General features: G+C 51.8%; 1 protein-coding gene across 2 annotated transcripts in view; it reads right to left on the bottom strand.

The window, feature by feature from the left end:
- Positions 1-1,706: 1,706 nt before the first annotated feature.
- The window catches only part of GRIK3 (glutamate ionotropic receptor kainate type subunit 3), a 225,538-nt gene continuing 209,560 nt past the window's right edge, over positions 1,707-17,684 (bottom strand). Inside the window, exons 14-16 of one of the 2 annotated variants that reach the window (XM_082686539.1) lie at positions 11,427-11,649; positions 10,663-10,913; positions 1,707-7,862 (exon numbers count right to left, since the gene is read on the bottom strand). In XM_082686539.1, coding sequence (XP_082542665.1) covers positions 7,668-7,862; positions 10,663-10,913; positions 11,427-11,649 — 669 coding nt within the window. In that variant the 3' untranslated portion in view covers positions 1,707-7,667. Of the gene's footprint in view, positions 7,863-9,790; positions 10,011-10,662; positions 10,914-11,426; positions 11,650-17,684 lie in introns of those variants that run through there. The other variant, XM_082686540.1, reaches the window with a different exon arrangement.

Raw genomic sequence — 17,684 nt, forward strand, 5'->3', positions numbered from 1 at the left:
TAGCCCTTTCCCCTGAGCATCTGAGAAAGATGTTCAGGGGAAAGGGGACAGATTAGTGGATGGATGGATGGATGGATGGACAGATGAGTGAATGGATGGTTGGGTTGGTCAATGGATGCATGGATGGATGGATGAGTGGGTAATCTACCTGTTCTTTCACCTGTAATGTGGGCCTCATTCCTACTAGATCTCTATCCTCTCTCTTCTCCACATTATCCTACTCCCTGCTGGACCTGGAGTCCATCCTGGACCCTAGTGTGCTCACTCCTTGGTGATGGACTTCACCTCTGCCTCCCAATGGCAGACAGATGTCCTTCAACCCAGGGCCTCTACCTGGCTCTTCCCTGGCTTAACCCCAAAGCCTCTTCCTGGGTTGTGGCTTCAGGCTAGACCAGAGTTCTCAGACACTATAATCCCCTGGGTCCTGGTCTCCTCTCCCTTCTATAGGGATTTCTGGAGCCTTGACTTGGCACTTTCACTGATGGAATAAGAGGGTGGATATTTTACAAGACCTGCTCAACCCAGGTTTTCTCAATCCTCCTAAAGTAAAGAGCCTGGGTACCATGATTGTATTATGTGATCCTTCCCTCTCACTTGCCACAGCTGATTGGATCACAGGTGACAAACTAACCAGAGTTGGTCCAATAATAGTCACTCTCCAGGGAATGAGAATGGGGACATTGGGATACTGAATCAATGATGGTGGAGATTTGGACTAAAAGATCTGGGTGTGAGCTCTGTCACATTCTGAGGCAAGCAGTAAAGGAGATAATGTATGTCAAGAGCTTAGCATAGCGCCTGCCAGGTAGGAAGGCTCAATAAATGCTATGACTTATTATGATTATGATGGTGTCATAGGGGGGCGTGGAAGGTTCTGGATGCAAATTAGCCTCTACCAAGCCAACGTTGCATGAGATCTAGAAGGCAGATGAGAGGCAGAGGCCATCTTTCTGCCCCCATTTTGGGCTGTCTCTGTCATGGAAACATGAAGGTTTTCAGCAGGATTGCTTCCAGGGTGATGAGAAGCAACACGATGGGGGTAATGGTGGCAGCAGCCTCCTGACCCAGGCAGGCTGAGCCCCGGATTGCAACCCTGGGGTGTGCTTTTGCCTCGCAGCTCTTGTCTAAGACTCTTGGAGGTGGCTCCTCCCTGGGTGGGTCAGCTCTGTGAGCCACTGGAGGCCTGGTTGAGCCTTGCTCCCTCATCTCTTCCACCATTTTGTAAGCACCGGTGTTTGATCCTTTCCTGCTTAAAGTGCCCTGTCCTGAGCCCTGGTTATGTGTACAGTTTCTGGCTCCCAGGAGAAACAGACTTAGAGCTTCCTTATTTCTACTTAGAAAAAGCTACGGTAAGATCTCTGATAGGTCAAGCTTGGAGAAGAGGCCCACCTGACATCCCCAGCTGTGGCCAAAAGGACAGGGTCCCATAAGGGTGTGACAACCAGTAGGGTAGCTATGTGGATGCTGAGGCACTGGGGACAGATGTGCCCATGAGAAGACAGAGGTCAAGACAATGTCAAAGATAGATGCCTCACCCTTGATATCTAAAATGAGAATCGGGGACCTGAGCTGGAGCCCCCCACGACCCCCCCCATCACCAGGGTCCCCTGCCTGGGGCACAGTCAGCCGGAGGTGACTCAGCTGCCCAGCCCCCTCTGGTTTAAAGGAGAGAGAAGCGAAACAGAAAACGCACCTTAAGCGGACACTGTTTTCTAGAAACGTTTCTTTATTTAAAATTTAAAACCATATTACTTCATACAGCAAACTGTGCACTTTGATATATCACAGTGTCTTAAAAAGGAAAATAATCAGATTTGTTTGGAAAGTTATTTACATCAGCCTAGAATGATTGGCAAGTAACACAGTTACTATGAAACCCAAATTGTTACAAAATGTTTACAAAAAACTATATTCATAGAAATTCTGCATGTCCACAAAGGGCATCCCCTGAATGGCCCAGAGACCAGTGTGTGGGAACCATGTCGAGGGGGAGTGGGGGACATCCAGGCACTCTGGTCTGGGTGGTGGGACAGGCCAGGGGTCTCACATGGCGCTGTCTGGGGGCTCAGCCCTGGGGCTGGGAACCCAAGTCCCTGACAAGGGAGGCCCAGGCAGAGATGGGGTGGGAGGTTGGAGCACAGTGGTGTGAGGGCCCCAGGAGCCAGGACAGGCCCCTCCTCAGGAGGCTGGATTCAGATGTGCTCTGGCGGCGGGGGTAGGGGGTGCCCAGAGGCAGATCAAGTGCATACCAGCCTGACGCGTGGGGCCCAAGCAGAAGGCAGGCTGTCGACCACACGGAAGGAAGCTCACTCCAGGTGTCCTCTCCCCTGCAAGACTCCAGAGGTGCTCTGACCGATGACAGGGGCCAGACTGCTAGCTAAAGGACTGGGGTAGTGAAGACAGGAGGAGAGGGGCAGAGCAGGGCCCCAGGGTCAGCAGGGAAGGTGGGGGTGCTCCCTGACCACTGTCCCTGCTGGGGGAGATGGAACGGGGAAGGAAAGGCAGACAGATGGCTTGGGCTGTGCTAGGGCAGGAGGGGCCTTGCTGGCTTCTCCTCTTTCCCCCTGGTGTAACTGAGCCCTTCACATTTCTGGCTCCTCCGTCACTCGCTAACAGCTGGCCTCTGGGTCAGATGGGCCTGGGGAGGTCATCTGCAGTGGGACGAGCCTGCTGGCATTAGTGCAGCCGCTGCCCTGTAGCTGGAGGCCCCAGAGAAAATAGACACACACTGCAGGGTGACTGGATGTCTTCTAGAAGGCAGGCGACAGGACCATAAGTAGGGCACAGGGACATTGCACTGGCATGCAGACAATGCCTTTGGGGCCATTCCCTTTTAAAAAAAGCATTTTCCCTAGATGTGAACTGTGCCTTTGTGTGTGGGTGAGAATCTGAGGTCTCTGACACCTAGAATGTTCCAAACTTTTACGATATTCCAAGGGAAGCCTGACACCTACCTGGCCACTGTGACAAGTACAGGTCTTGGAGCCCAATGCCAGCATGACATAACTCCTTAGACACAGTCCCTGCTTGCCGTCCTGCCTCAGATGCTCTAGGATAGAGATACAGCCCCTGGATCTCTCCTGTCCTTCGCCAGGAGGCACCAGCTGGGCAAGGCCTGTCCATCAGCCCCCATGGTTCAGTCCAGAGCTCTGATGTGTGCCCCATCCCCACAGGGCCCCTGCCCCAGATGGCCTCCACTCCAGACTTGGCTGCTGTCGCCCGATCCCTCACCTGGTCCCCACCCACACTGGCTGGGTTATGTACACTCTGTGTGCAGACGTGCGGGGGGGGGTGTGTATACACATGGGACTACAGGTCATATATACACTGTGCATATATATATATACAGCATATATATATATATATCTTTTTACATTCATATATATATTGTACAGAACATTAACCTTCTACCAAAAACAGTTTTGTGACTTCACGGATGGCCTCAGCTCTGAAATTTTAACTCCAGGGCAAATCCAGGACTGAAAAATGAGAGCTTGATCCAGACTGGCACGGGGACACGGGGCAGGGCTCTCCTGCCATGGCAAGCAGCTGGGCCCGTTCCAGCTGTGTCCATCCCATCTGGGAGACTCTTCCAGATGTGTCCGTTCAAGTCCTGCCAACAGAATTGGGCTCATTCCTTGCGTCTGGCCACGGGGCTGGGCCCATTCTGGACGTTTAAGTCCATCCAGCTGTTTGTCCAGACCATGAGGCCCTTCCAGATGGCCATCCACACAGGACCAGTCCAGACATGGGCCAGAGTTTGGCCAATTTCCAGATGTTTGTGCAGACAGCTGAGAATGGCTTGGGAAGGGCCCTGCTTCATGCCGAGTGACGAAGCAGCAGCTTGTACCCATCCACAACGTACCCCTGGAAAAGAAGGCTGGGAGGGAGCCTCTGTGCTCAGTGAGCACGTGCCCAGTTCGGACTCATGCTCCCCTCCAGGATAAGGAGCGCAGGGGCTTCTCCCTGTGTGGAACCTTCTTCCAACCCTGACAGACCCTTCCCCATCCTCGGCCAGCACTTCTGTCTGCAAGTGTGTTGGGGAGGGGCCAGGATGTGCTCTTCTAGTTGAGACCGTCTTGGCTGGGAGGTGGGGGGCGACCCTCCAACCCCTCCAAGATTCGGAGTCAGCTCACCACCCACGAGAGCCTGATTCCTCTTGAGAGACACTCGCAGAGCGGGGCCACCTGAATGGTGACCAAGCAGTCAGGGTTTTCTTATCTGTCCTTAGAGTAACAGGTCAAGGGGAGAGGGGGAGGAGGAAGGTTCATTGTTCGAAAGCCCCAGGGCCTTGGTGACTGGCGGTGTGTGTGTGGGGGGGGTCTCCTCACTGTTGCCCCTCAACTTGGCCAGTCTGAGCTGGCTGAGAGGAGGCACTGGCATTTCAGGTGGGAGATGGGGGTGAGAGGTGTGGGCGATCGTCTGTTAAGAGAAGGCATGTGGAGTCAGACAAGGACAATCCAGCACCTGCTCGGGCGAGTCCCATCTTCTGTTCCATCGAAACCAACTCTGATGGTTCCACAACCAACCTCGGTGCCACTGTGGTGGGCGTGCCCCTGCACACCCCCCGCAGCTCAGGTGTGCACCTGCTGGCACGGTTGATTTTGCCTTTAATTCCTCTTGATCTGCCAGGATGCAAACACCTTCCCCCCTGCTAGGGAGAGAGACAGCTCCTGTTTGGTCAGAAGCGATCTCCACTGTACTTGGAACACTGGGCTGGTCTCGAAAGCAAACCAAGGACACCAAACAGAGTTTGAACATGAACCACACACATGGACATAAGGCTTGAGTGGATGGGGGGGGGGAGGTCAGGTAGCATGCCACCCCACTTTCATTTGGAAGTCTAAAAATCATTTTAGTACCTGTTGGGGGATTACCCTATTTGAATAGTGCCTCCAATTGCCACTAATCTTCATTCCACTGATGCAACATCTTCCCCAAACCATGCCACTTCCTTCTTCCCCATTAGCCTCTGTGCATGTACAACCTCAGATGAACACGACTCGCTCATGGAGTGTCATACACAAAAGCACCCTGCCTCGGCAAAGCCTTGTGACAAATGATCTCTCCCTACAACAGATACGCAAACAGACCCTGATTCCCTGCTGTCCTGATTGTCCATCTCTGCTCCTGCTGTGAGCCGGAACACAGGGGTGAGTTTGCACACCCATGTGTAAGCATGCTCTCCCCCCAAAAAACTCCAGTGCCACATGGCTCCTTGCACATGTGCACTGACCTGTACTGCACAGCTCTCTGGTTCTGTCCTCCGTCTTGCTCTCTGCTGCAGACGCACACCCCCACATGCAGACACATGTTCACACGTGGACTTCTTGATGACATGGCTTCTTTTAAACATTTGAAAACACTGTGGGTTTTCTCTTGTCCTCCGCCCTCTGCCATTGGTGCATAAATGTGCACCCCTGCATGCACGCACACACACATGCACACATAAGCATACACACTCATTCATGGGTGTATACATGTGTATACTCCCCAGGACCCTAGTAAGACATGGCTTCTCCTGTTTTTCTGTGTATGGGGCTCTGCTGCTTATCCAGATTTGTCTCCCTCATCCCCAATTCACACACGTGTGTGCACACACCTCAGAATCCAAAGGCTTCTATTATTGCATGTCTTGGACTCTCTTTCATGTCCAAATCTGTCCCTGACCCCCAGCCCCCAGAGCTCACACACACACAGATACACATAAGTGCGTCCACACGCACTCCCACACACAAGCTCACGACAACATGGCTTCTCCTGTCATTAAGTGTGTTGGCAAGGCTGTGCGTCCAGCTCTCTTTTCCCACCTCCCCAGCACACAGCCTGTTGGCGCTGCTGGGAGGATGGGAACCAGCTGGTTTGGTCCTGCAGCTCACAGTTTGGAGGAGGAATGGTATTTATCACATGAGCCTACTGCGCTCTCCTGCTTTGGGAGCCCCTGGAGTGGGGGAGCTAGAGATTATCCTTCACCCCAGCTGAGAAGGTCCTTGAGATCTAATTGTAGCTCTTCCTTAACCAGACTCCCCAGGCAGAAACAGGAGAGAGGTGGAAGGGGGATACAAGTGTCTTCTGGGTCCCCATCCAGAATCTTCAGCCTTCCCTCTGCTGCTCCGAGACTGCCCTCTGCGCTTGGCTATGGGAAGCCCTGCTGGTCCTGTCATATTCTCTTTAAGGACACTTTGCTCCTAACCCTTCCATGTCTCATTCTTTTTCCAGAATCTTAGACTTCTAGAGCATCCATTCTACCTAGCTAGAACCCACAGGTTATTTTTATCTGGTCTGGCCTTCACTGGTACCTCATCTGGTACTATTTCTTTGCTGTACCCCCAAACCCCACTAGGTCCAAGCTGCTCTGGACAAGAGATTAGGACCTAGATGGCCTGTGTCTCTATGTGGGGTCTTTGGTTAATTCTCCAGGAGGCAGCTTTTCTTTCCCCATCCTTGGGGCCTCTATGAGCTCTGATATCCTGTCCCTAAAAATTTTCCTTTCTGGGGAACATCTTCAGGTCTGGTAAGTCCAGGAGGCCAAGAGTTCTTTAGGGCCCCTCTGGCCTTCCCCATCTACCCCCCAAATTATCCTGTGCAGTAGGACCTGGATCCTTCTTTGAGGAGGGGTGACGACTTTCACTTCAATCTTGGTTTTTCCTCTCCTTCCAAGGTGACAGAAGGAAGTCAAGGTCAACTGGCCAGGAATAGGGAGTTGTTGATGAGTAGATGGCAAAGAACCCAAGCTCTCAAATGCCACTAGGGTTTAGAATACAGCTCAGTAACCGGCAAAATAAGACCCAATGGCTCAAGGGCCTACAGGATTTCCATGGAATCCACTGTTCCTCTGGCTTCAAATATCGGCGAATCTCTGGTCATCCTTTGTGGCAGATTCAAGCAGTCTTTAGCCTCTGTCCAGAAAATAGAAAATTTTCTCTGACCACTCCTCTACCTTATACTCCTGAAGACCTCCTTGAGAAATGGGAGCCACTGGGACATCATCTATAAGAATTCAAAATGGCGGCCTTTGGGCATTCTCCTCTCTCCCATGCCCCAGACTCCTCTTTTCTTCTATGGGGCTCTCTGCCTACAATTTAGCCAAGATGGAGGCTGCCATACATGGTGCCAAGAGACCAGGGCTATGTGAGAAGCCCCTAAGGGACCAAGTCTTTCTTCTGCCCAAGACAAGTGGGGTGGCCATGCCCCATCTTCAGCTTCCACTGGCAGCCACACTACAATCCTTAAGGTGCCCAAGGTTTGTGTCTCTGGTCTCACGGCCATGGTCCAGGAGGCTTGGGCTTGTGGGGGAGGGGGAGACAACATATTAGCTGTTTCCCATTTTCTTTGGCCTCTGGAAGGCCATGGTAGAAACTTCTGACTGTTGAGGAGAGTTGAGGGGCAGGTGAGTTTGGCCTGAGAGAGGCATGTGCTTCCTTTGGCCTTGGCTGTCTCAACTGGCAGCTTTAGAAACCCACAGAAGAAACAAGAGGCAAGTGAGACCCAAGCAGCTGGCCTAGGGGCCTGCTGGTTTCCTGGGAGGTAAAGGCAGAGGGCTCCTGTCCCAGTAGGCAGGCAGCAGCTCTGGCCCCCAAGCCCAGTGTGGGCACAGGGAGGTGCCTTCCTGTCTTCTTGCTTTCCTCTGCCCTGCCCCCAGGCTTTGGTCCCCACCCCACCTATGCCTAGGGGAACACGGGGGCCAATGATGTGCTGCAAGCCATGCTGTCCTTGCCCGGAAGCCGGCGGTCGTTGAATGTGTGCATATTGATGACAGCGTCAGTCTTGACCATCATGGGAGGCTGTGGCTTGTGCTTGACCCGACGCTGGCAGGTAAGGGAGAAACGGATCTCATCGGCTACGGTGCTGCAGAAGGAACGCTGGGGCAGGGTGGGAGGGCAAGGGGCACATGGGTGAGGCCCGGCCTTGCAACGCCAGCTAGCTCCTCCCCTTCCTCCCAAGGCTAATGCCAAGGCTGCCTGTCTTGCTCTCACCTTTAGGCCACCCCCCTCTGCCCATGCAAGATGACTAGTATGTGAAGCAGCCTACAGAGCGTTACGTTCTTGTTAGGAGACTAAGGTAGACAGGGCATGTAGTAGCATCCTGTCCCCATTTCACAGATGAGGAAACTGTGGTTCTAATGGGCATGCACATTACAGTTTGAGGAGGTGACCTGTCTGATTTTTCTCCACTAGATGCTAAGGGCAGAAACAGGCCAGTTTCATTCCTGTAAGCCCAGATCCCAGCACTAGGCCTGGCCCAGGGTCTGGCTTAAGAAAGGCCTGATGAATGTATGACTAACCTTCCCCCTGGGAGGGCTTCCCATTAAGGGCAGACTCCCCATGCTCCCACACAGGACAGTCCAGTGTGTTTCTCAAGGTGTGCTAGTGGGAGGCAGTTCCCTGCAGGGCAGCTGGGTGGCAACAGCTTCTGGTCTGGGTCTCTACAGGTATCAGAAAGGGATACCAAAATATAGCTTTGCTGGCTGGTATCTGACGGCAGGGGCTCCTAGGAGACCCATAACCAGAGACTGTCCTGTAGCTTGTCTGGAAGGCAGTGGGGGCTCCTGACAGCCTCATTTACGCAGTAAGTCTGGAGCAGGAGCACACAGCTGCCATGTGCAGGCTGTGCAGGGCGAGGGAGTTCTCAATTCTGGCTCTGCCTCATACTCACTTCCCCTCTGAGCTTCCCCTTGTCTGCCCACTCAACGCAGAATGGCATCCCTCCTCACCTGCCATTATTCATTCTGAAAATATTTACTGAGGCCCTACTATGTGCCATGCACTGTCCTAGGTGTCAGGCATACAGACGTGGAAAAGGCAGATAGGTCCCAGCCCTCAGGGAGCTCATGGTCTATGATGTGACAGAGACAGGTAATAAACATGCGAACAAATAAAGCATTTCTGAGCACAGTAACTGTTATTAAGAGAATAAAGCAGTGGAATGAGATAGAGAGGCATTGGGAATGGCTACTTGAGAGGTGGCATTTCAGCTGAAACCTGAATGACCAGAACATGCTAATAATATGGTACTCAGGGAGGAAGAACATTGCAGGGGCACCGAAGAACATGTGCAAAAGGCCTGGGGCTGAAATGTTTTTGGTGCATGAAGGATCGAAGAGGAGGCCAGTGTGTTTGGAGGAGAGTGAAGGAAGGAAGTGTGGGAAGGAGGAAGTTAGACTAGTGGGTCAGGACCAGATTTTGTTGTAGGCTTTTAGGTGGATTATGGAGCTCATTCCAATGGTAATGGCAATGCCTAGAGAATCTGGTTGTTCTCTTTTTAACGTATTGTAATTTTTTTTAACCCTTCTTTATTACTGGACACTGAGAGGGGTGTTCCCCTCCATTTTTCATGTGCTCATTAACACTTCGGTGAATATCCTCGTTGGTAAACCTGCATCTGTTCTCGGCCACTTCCAAGGGGTGCCTTTCTAAAAGCAGAAATTCACTGTCAAAAACGTGTGGCCAGTTTTAAGACTCTGTCCACATGGCAAAGTTGCCTTCTAGAAACGTTCACATGGACGGCTCCCACCAAGACAGGAGCGTGTCCCTTTCCTCAAGTCCGTGAGAACTGTGACACCAAGAATGATCTTTGCTGACTCTTTGCTGACTCTGGCTTACCTATTACAAAGGGCCCTATTTCATTTCTGGATGGATGGAAAAAGTGCCTGTTTTGAACAGTCCCCTCCACATAGGACATACCTGCAATCTCCTGGCCCTGTGTCCCTTTGGACTTCTCCATGAGAGGCGCCTCCCTCCAGCCCAGTGGCCCTCAACTCACGTGCACATTGATTTTTTTAATTTTTATTTTTTAAAAAAGATTTTATTTATTCATTTGACAGAGAGAGAGAGAGAGAGCACAAGCAGGGGGAGCAGCAGGCAGAGGGAGAGGGAGAAGCAGGCTCCCCGCTGAGCAGGGAGCCCGATGTGGGGCTTGATCCCAGGACCCCAGGATCACGACCTGAGCCGAAGGCAGACGCTTAACCGATTGAGCCACCCAGGCGCCCTCATGTGCACATTTAAATCACCCTGTAAGTACACTTTCTTAAGACACCAATGCCAGGCTCTGCCACAGACCAATTAAAACGGTCTCTGGGAGTGAGGCCAGGGCATTAGCACTTAAAAAACTCTCTCCCTGTGATTCTAATTTGCTACCAGGACCCAGAACCACCGCTCAACCACACTGGAATTAATCAGATGGGTTGAGTAGAGTTCTACTGTCTGGATGCTTGGGCCAGACCTCTTAACATTCCTTTCTTTTTTAAACTTTTGATTATGGAAATTTCCAACTATATGCAGAAGTAGAGAGAGCTGTATAATGAACCCCCACGTAACCATCACCCAGCTTCAACAATTACCCTGGAGGGTTTTGTGCAGGGGACTGGCATGGTTTGAATGAAGTGTTAATCAGGGCACTGGCTGTGTTTGGGGAGCGAATGGGGTAGATGAGGCAGGAAGACCAGAGTGGAAGCTGTGGCATGGGCCAGCTGGAGAGGAGGGAATTTGGCCTGGCCTGGAGCCACAGTGGTGGGGATGTGTGCTCAGAGTTGGAGCAGAGGTGCTGGAGCAGAGGCAGGGTGGGCTCTGACACCTCGTGTGCCTGGCAGGTGGGCCCCTGGCTCACACCCTGTGCTCCCCACTCCCTCCCTTCCCCACGGGGGCTCCAGTTCTTGAGGCTTACCTGCTCTCGCTCTGCTGTTTTGCGGAGCTTGTACACAAACTCGCCCACAGCCACCAGCACGGACAGGACCAGCCCGGCGGCCAGGACGATGAAGATGCCTCCAATCTTCTGGATACCCAGGGCACTGGCCTCTTTGTTCTCCTCCTCCGGACACCCGCTGCCTCTCCACCACTTTTCCTTCATGATGTGCAGCTTGTCTTCCTCCTGCAGCTGCAGGATGGCGATGGTGATCTTGTCCCGGTACGGGGAGCCTGAGTGCAGGAGCGGGGGTCTGGCTGGCAGGGGCATTCGGTCCCTGCGCATGTGCCCCTGCCAGCACCCTGGACAGCGCCGGCCACCCTCCCTCACCTCTCCAATAGCTACCACAGGCCCCTCTTTAAATCTTTGTACGGGGTCTGGGTGAGAGCAAGGTCCTAATTGGGGGTGGGGAGTCTTGTCTAGGAGTCCCTGTCTCCATCAGCCCCTGGAGGGCCCTGTGTGTCAGGGCTGCATCAACAGGGGTAAGGTCAGAGAGAGCAGGCATGACTTCTGAACTGACCCCCCCATATCTGTGTTGGCTTCAGATTTCCACTGCTTAGGCCCAGGCTGATCTCGCAAGGTTGTGACTCTACTCCTTTGTCTCTGGATTGAAGAGATGCCACCTTTTGAGGCTCAGTGGGATGAGCTGGGAGAGGGAGCAGGAGACGGTGTGCATGAGTGGCTGCAGGGGCCCTGGCCGTCCTTTGTCCCCCAATCTCTCCGCCCTCCCGCAGCCCCTTGCTCACCCATGGGCGTGCCAATGCCGTAGCCCTTGGAGTCGATGAGGCCCCCGATCTGGGTAAGGTTGCAGTTCCTCTGGGTGACGTACTCGATTGTTGTGGACTCCATGAGCAGGGCGTAGTCGGCCGTCAGGGTCCTCTGGATGCCCTCCTCATTGTTCTTCACCAGTGCCGATGGCTTGCTGCTCATGAAGGCCCACATCTTCTCAAAGGTGGAGATCTTGGATTTCTGGGCCATGAGGGGGAAGGGTAATGCATGTGGTCAGTGAGGACACCGGGGTGCCAAGCACCCCAGACCCCACTTAACAGGGCTCTGGTCACCAATCTCTGTCTCCAATCCTCTGAGGAAGGGAAGGCCACCCCTGGCTCAGCTGTGGAAACAGGCCCTGGGAGGGTAGGTCCCAAAACACACAGTTGGTAAGGGATGAAGCCAGGATTCAGACACCCTTGGCTCTTTGCCAAGGCATGGTGGTTTTCAGACTGATTTTTTTTAAAAAAAATTGCATTCTCTTTCTCTAACATTTGTTAAAGGTTTCCATGTGCTGGCCCTGTTCTAAAAACTTTATTTTCATTAACTCCCTGATTCTTCACAACAATCATAGCAGCTGGGGGGCTACCCTTAGCTCCATTTTATGGAAACTGAAGCCATGGCTAAGTCACTCACCCAAGGTTTACTCAGACACTAAGTAGCAAAGTTAGGCTTCCAACCCAGGTTATCTGGTTCTAGAGCTCACGTTCCCAACCACTTAGCTGCACTGCCTCCCAGAAAACTCTGTGAGCATAGAAAGGGAGAGGTGGATGCAAATGAAGGCAAAGCTCGGTGGGTTCTGGGACCCCACTCCCACTTCAACCAAAGAGGGGCCCATCCCGTGTACTGTGTTCCAAGGGAAGACAAAGGTTTTTCTCCATTGGACTTAATTAACAAGAGAGGCGAGAAGTGGGGGCTGTCAGAGCACGTGGTCTGCAGGCCCCTTACCTCCTTACTGTGATTGTCCCCAAAGCATCCTGGGCTGGGCACTGCTGGATGAGCAGAACTGTAAGATGAGGCTTAGGGGGTGGGCTGCTGGGCATGTTCTGCCTCGCTGGGGAGACTCAGAGGTGTTGGGGTTGGGACAGGGACAGGTGAGGGTGCATGGCATTCATGAGATTTCTCTGGAAATGATAGCCAGCCAGCTACCTGATCCCAGCAGGGAATGACCCTGTTCCCACGGATCCCAGGGGAGCAGGTGGCTCTGCAGGCCCCATTGTACCCGGCTGCTTCCAAGTCTAGCTGTGCCTGTCTGTGATGTCAGCCTGTCTGACTGGCACCCAGCCCAGCTCCGGTGTGCGTGACAGCATGGATGTGTTGAACAGGCTGGTGCAGGGCTGGGGGATGGGTAGGGGATGGGGAAGAAGCTGTGTCTGCCAGGAGTCCAGGTGGTGGGGGCAGTGGCCAGGAGGAAAGTGTATCAGCTATTCTCCAGGGGCTTCCCAGCTCTGCTAAGGGTTGTCCTCTCTAAAACTGGCTCCTGGAGACCCAGGCATGCCTGGGGGAGCAGGGGGCCCTGAAGCAGCAGGCAAGATCCCAGTTGGAATTTTATCAGAACCCAGAATCCATCAAGGGCCAATGATGCCTCCTCTGGGTCTGGGGCACCTTCACAGACAAGCAGCTACTGTCCTACCTGCAAATTTATCTGCCTCAAAGCTGAAGTTCTGTAAGAGCTCAGATGCTTCCAGCTCCTCCCTGTCCTCATCCTACTTTCTGCCAGGTCTGTGTCCAACTAGTCTACCATTGGTTACTCTTGCCTCTTTAGCTCTTACCTTCAAACCTCTGCTTGCCAGCTACTCCTTCTTGCCAGCTACTCTTCCCCGCCCAGCTCCTCCTCTAGCCCCAGACATGCTCCCCCCACTAGCTACTCTTGCTCTTAAAAGCATTCTAGATTTCCAGCTTTTCTGACCCCTCAGACATTTTCTAGATAATTTTCTAGATAATTTTTAACGTCCAGACTCTCCTTCCCTGGCTCCTTTTATCCCTCAGTGCCTTTCTCATGCTTTGACTGTTCCTGCCTAGATGCAGGAAGCTTCTATCCAATTTTCCATCCTGCTCCAATGATGCCTGTGCCTGGTACTCCTGCCCTTATGTAACCCCTCCCCTTGAGTGTGGGCTGGTCTAGAGACTTGCTTTTAACTGCCCCCTAGGAGTGATTGGATGTCACTTCTGAGATGAGGTTATAAGAGACTGCAGCTCTTGCTCACACTCTCTCTGGCTCTTCTCACTGGCTGCTCTGATGGCAGCCGGCTGCCATGCTGTGAGTCACCCTGTGGAGAGGCCCACGTGGCCAGGAACAGAGGGCATGCCTCCAGCCAACAGGGAGCAGAGAACTGAAGCCCGCAGTCCAACATGCAGGAGGAACTGAACGCTGTCCACAAGCACGTGAGTGAGCTCGGAAGCAGAGCCCTGAGATGACTACAGGCTTAGCCAATACCTTGACTGCAGCCTGTCCCAGACCCTGTGCATAGCACCCAGCTAAGCAGTGCCGCTTCCCATCCCAGTCGGTGATATCAGAATGCTGTTGTTTTAAGACACTAAGTTTTGGGTAATCTGTTATGCAGCAAGAGGTAGCTAGTATATTCTCTTACCCACGTACACATACAAGCTACTTCTCTGCCCCCAAATGATTGTTTTTCAGATAATTGATTCCAATGATTCCTCTAATCAGATCATCCAAGTCCAATACTCCCTGCTGCCAGGGACGCATGCTCCTCAGATACTCAACCCTCGAGGTCACTACAACTAAATACTATGGCCCTATGGGTGGCTCCAGCACCTGAGCCCTTTTCCATCCCAGTCTCTCCTGCCTTCCAAATTCTCCAATGGGAACTAGGGATTGATGAGACTATCAGGGCTCCCCTTACATCTTCTAGTGCACATATCATATAACCTTCCAACCATCCATCCACTCATCTTCTTACTCATCATGTTCATGTTCTCACCCACATACTACCTACACACTAATGCATTCAACTAACTACTCAACTATCTGCCTAGACTTTTACTTATCCATCCATCCATCCATCCATCCATCCATCCATCCACCCACCCATCCATCTATTCTTTCATACATCATATTCACGTTCTCACCCATATACTACCTACACACTAATGCATTCAACTAACTTCTCAATTATCCACCTAGACTTTTATTTATCCATCCATCCATCCATCCATCCATCCATCCATCCATCCATCCATCCATCCATGCATCCACCCAGATTCTCCTTCTCTGGCTCCATTTATCATTCAGAACTTTCTCACTCTGTGACTGTTCCTGCCCAGACTCACTGTAGTAGGAACCTTCTATCCTGCTCCTGCTTCTATCCAAGCATCCATCCAACCAGGCATCCATGCATCCAACTGTCCATCTTCTCATTAATTATTTTCATGTTCTCATACTACTTGTGCACAACTTACACATACTACTTACACACTAATTCATTCAACTGACCACTCAACTGTCCACCTAGCCTTTTACTTATTTATTCATCCATCCATCCCATTCCTCCATCCATCCATCTATCCTTCCATTCCTCCCTCCATCCATCCACCCATCTATCGTCTCATATGTCATATCCATGTTCTCACCCATATACTACCTAGGCACTAATTCACTCAACTAACTACTCAACTACCCATCTAGCCTTTTACTTATTTATCCATCCATTCATCCATGCGTCCAACCACCCATCCATCTGTTCTCTTACCCTTCTATCAGTCACCTAACCATCTATCCACTTGGCCACTTCACCCATCTTACCCACTCACTCTCCCATGAAGCCAGTCATCCATCAGTAAACCTCAAACACTGGCATAAGTAACTCGAAAATGAACCACTCAGGAAGTCCTGCCCCACTACTTCTGTCTCAGAAAGGGATGCAAACTCCTCCCTGTATCCTTCCCTAACACCCCATTCCTCCTTTACACAAGCATGTTGAGCAGAAACAGGGTTCTGACATTAAAACATAGGTTCTTTCCAATAACACCCCACCATAAATAGAGACAGAAATTTCTTTTGGGGGTTGGGGAGCTGTGGAGGCTGATGGGCTTTGAAGAAGACACATAAAAGCCTCCAGAGGGTGAAGCAATGCCATGAGGAAGACGGAAGAACACCAGAGAGTTCGGGCCAGTTGACAGAAGAGTGTGAAGCTGGCTGCGATGCTGATTCCAAGAGGTTCTACTCTCCCAGCTCCAGTGCCAACAAAGTCACACCTCCACCAACTTTAGGCAGGTGGCTCTGAAATCCACATTCCTAGAATGGTCACTGACAGTGCATATTCTGTATCTTGGGGCTCCCATGTTCAACCATATCCACTCATGGTCTCTGCTTCCCTTTAAGTTCCCTCCTGTTTTCCAGTGATGCTGTGATTCTAGAACCCAGCCCCGAAAATCTCCCCTCTAGCAGCGCTGGTCTGAGACAGGGAGGGATATAGCCAGGGCCATGCCTGGAGCCTCGGGTCCCTCTCCCAACTCCTAGGCCTAGTCACCAGAGGTCTGAGTTCCTGTCACTGGACTGAGCTATAATCACCACCCTAGGGAACGGAGTCCCACAGATCTACGGCTCCCACGTCATCCTGCCTGTCCCAGCTCCACTGGGAACCTTAATAAGCATTGCTTCAGGGCCAGTCACCCAAATCAATTAATGGAATCGTCTGGAGCAGCCAATACAGGGCGACGTGCCAGGATGGAGAGGCTTTTTTTATCAGTAAAATTGGCAAGAAAGTAAGTTTCAGGCTCACGACTTTCAATTCCAGCCTCCTCAAAGAAGTAAATTGATTTTCCCCAACTGAAGATACTTAATCTTGCGAATTTAACATTTCTGTACAAGAAAAATGTATATAGGTATATATATAAATATATATCAATTTCAAAGGGAGCTGAATCCCAGGGAACGTGTGCAGAGAGGCAGTGGCAATGTGATTCCATGCGAGACCTTGGGTATCTTCCATGGTGGAAAGGAGACTTTTCCTCAAATTAATTGGCTTGCTTATCCCGGGGTGTGGAGGTTTTGGCCTTATCAGATCCACATACTGAGCAGTTAACCATGTCTCGGATAATTTCCATTAGGACCAGCAGCCTCCCTGAGTCTGCTGCCTCTGCCTGCCCTTGCAGCCCACCTTGCCAGGACAGACCCTCCAGTCCAGCAGTAACACCTGCTATTGGCAGGTGCCCCTTGAGGCTTGTGTGTGTGCATGGCGGGGGCAGGTGGGTACTGCGGACTGGCCCGTGCAGGCGAGTCTGGAGGTGAGGGCTGCAGGCTGGGGCTGGAAGCAGCCAGAGGGGTCAGCTCTGCTACTTGGACCCTGGTGTCATGCCAACCTGCGTTCAAAGCTCAGCTCCTTCTGCAACCGCAGGCCAGTGACATCCCATCTCTGAGCCTCATTTTCTGCATCTGTAAAATGGGCATTAGCTGAGCACAGAGCTCTGTCCTTAAGAAGTACTGGATAAGTGGCTGGCATTGTTATTTCTCTCAAAGGCTCTGTTTTCTCACTTGGAAACTGGGCATAATCATTTCTACAGGACAGAGTTTCTACAGAAATTAAATGATACACTGCCCTGGGTAGAATGCCTGGGTAGTGTTGACAGGGGCTGGGGAGGGCGCCACAAATATGGAAGGAGAGAGCGCTGAGTAGAATTCTGAGAGCCTAGGGAAGCTGTTGCCTCTTGGCTTCCACAACTGTTGCTCAGCGGGAGAGCAGCTCCGTGATGCCAGATCCTTCACATTTTCAAAAAGCTCGAAATGTGAATTTTTTAAAATGCAAAAATCTCTCAATTTTAAAATGCTGGCAACTCACATAAGAAAATGTAAGCAATGTATGGTCCCCAAAACCGTGTCTGGGGGCTGAGCAGGCCTATGTATCACCACTTTCAACAACAAACAACAAGAATGGTTAACACTTCCTACAGTGTGTACTCTGTGTCAGGTGCTCGGCTGTGACTCTGTTAAGCCGTTTATGCGAATTATCCCACTTTGCCATCTTGATAACTCTGCGAGGTGGGTACTATTGTCAGACCCGTTCCATAGGAAGGCACAGAAAGGTCCACAGTCATTCCAATGTTCAGTTGCTTCCCCTCACTCCTGGGCCAGCCCCGCACCTATCCCTGTCCCTCTGCCTGCCCTCTTGGGGTCTCTTCTATACTGAGGATCTCGGGGCTCCTCCTAAGTTTTTAGTTCTGTGCAGAGGTAGACAGTCATCCTATGAGGCACCAAGGTCCCTCCCAAAGCCCCT

Source organism: Mustela nivalis (genome assembly GCF_964662115.1).
Source record: "Mustela nivalis genome assembly, chromosome: 10".
Lineage (NCBI taxonomy): Eukaryota > Metazoa > Chordata > Mammalia > Carnivora > Mustelidae > Mustela > Mustela nivalis.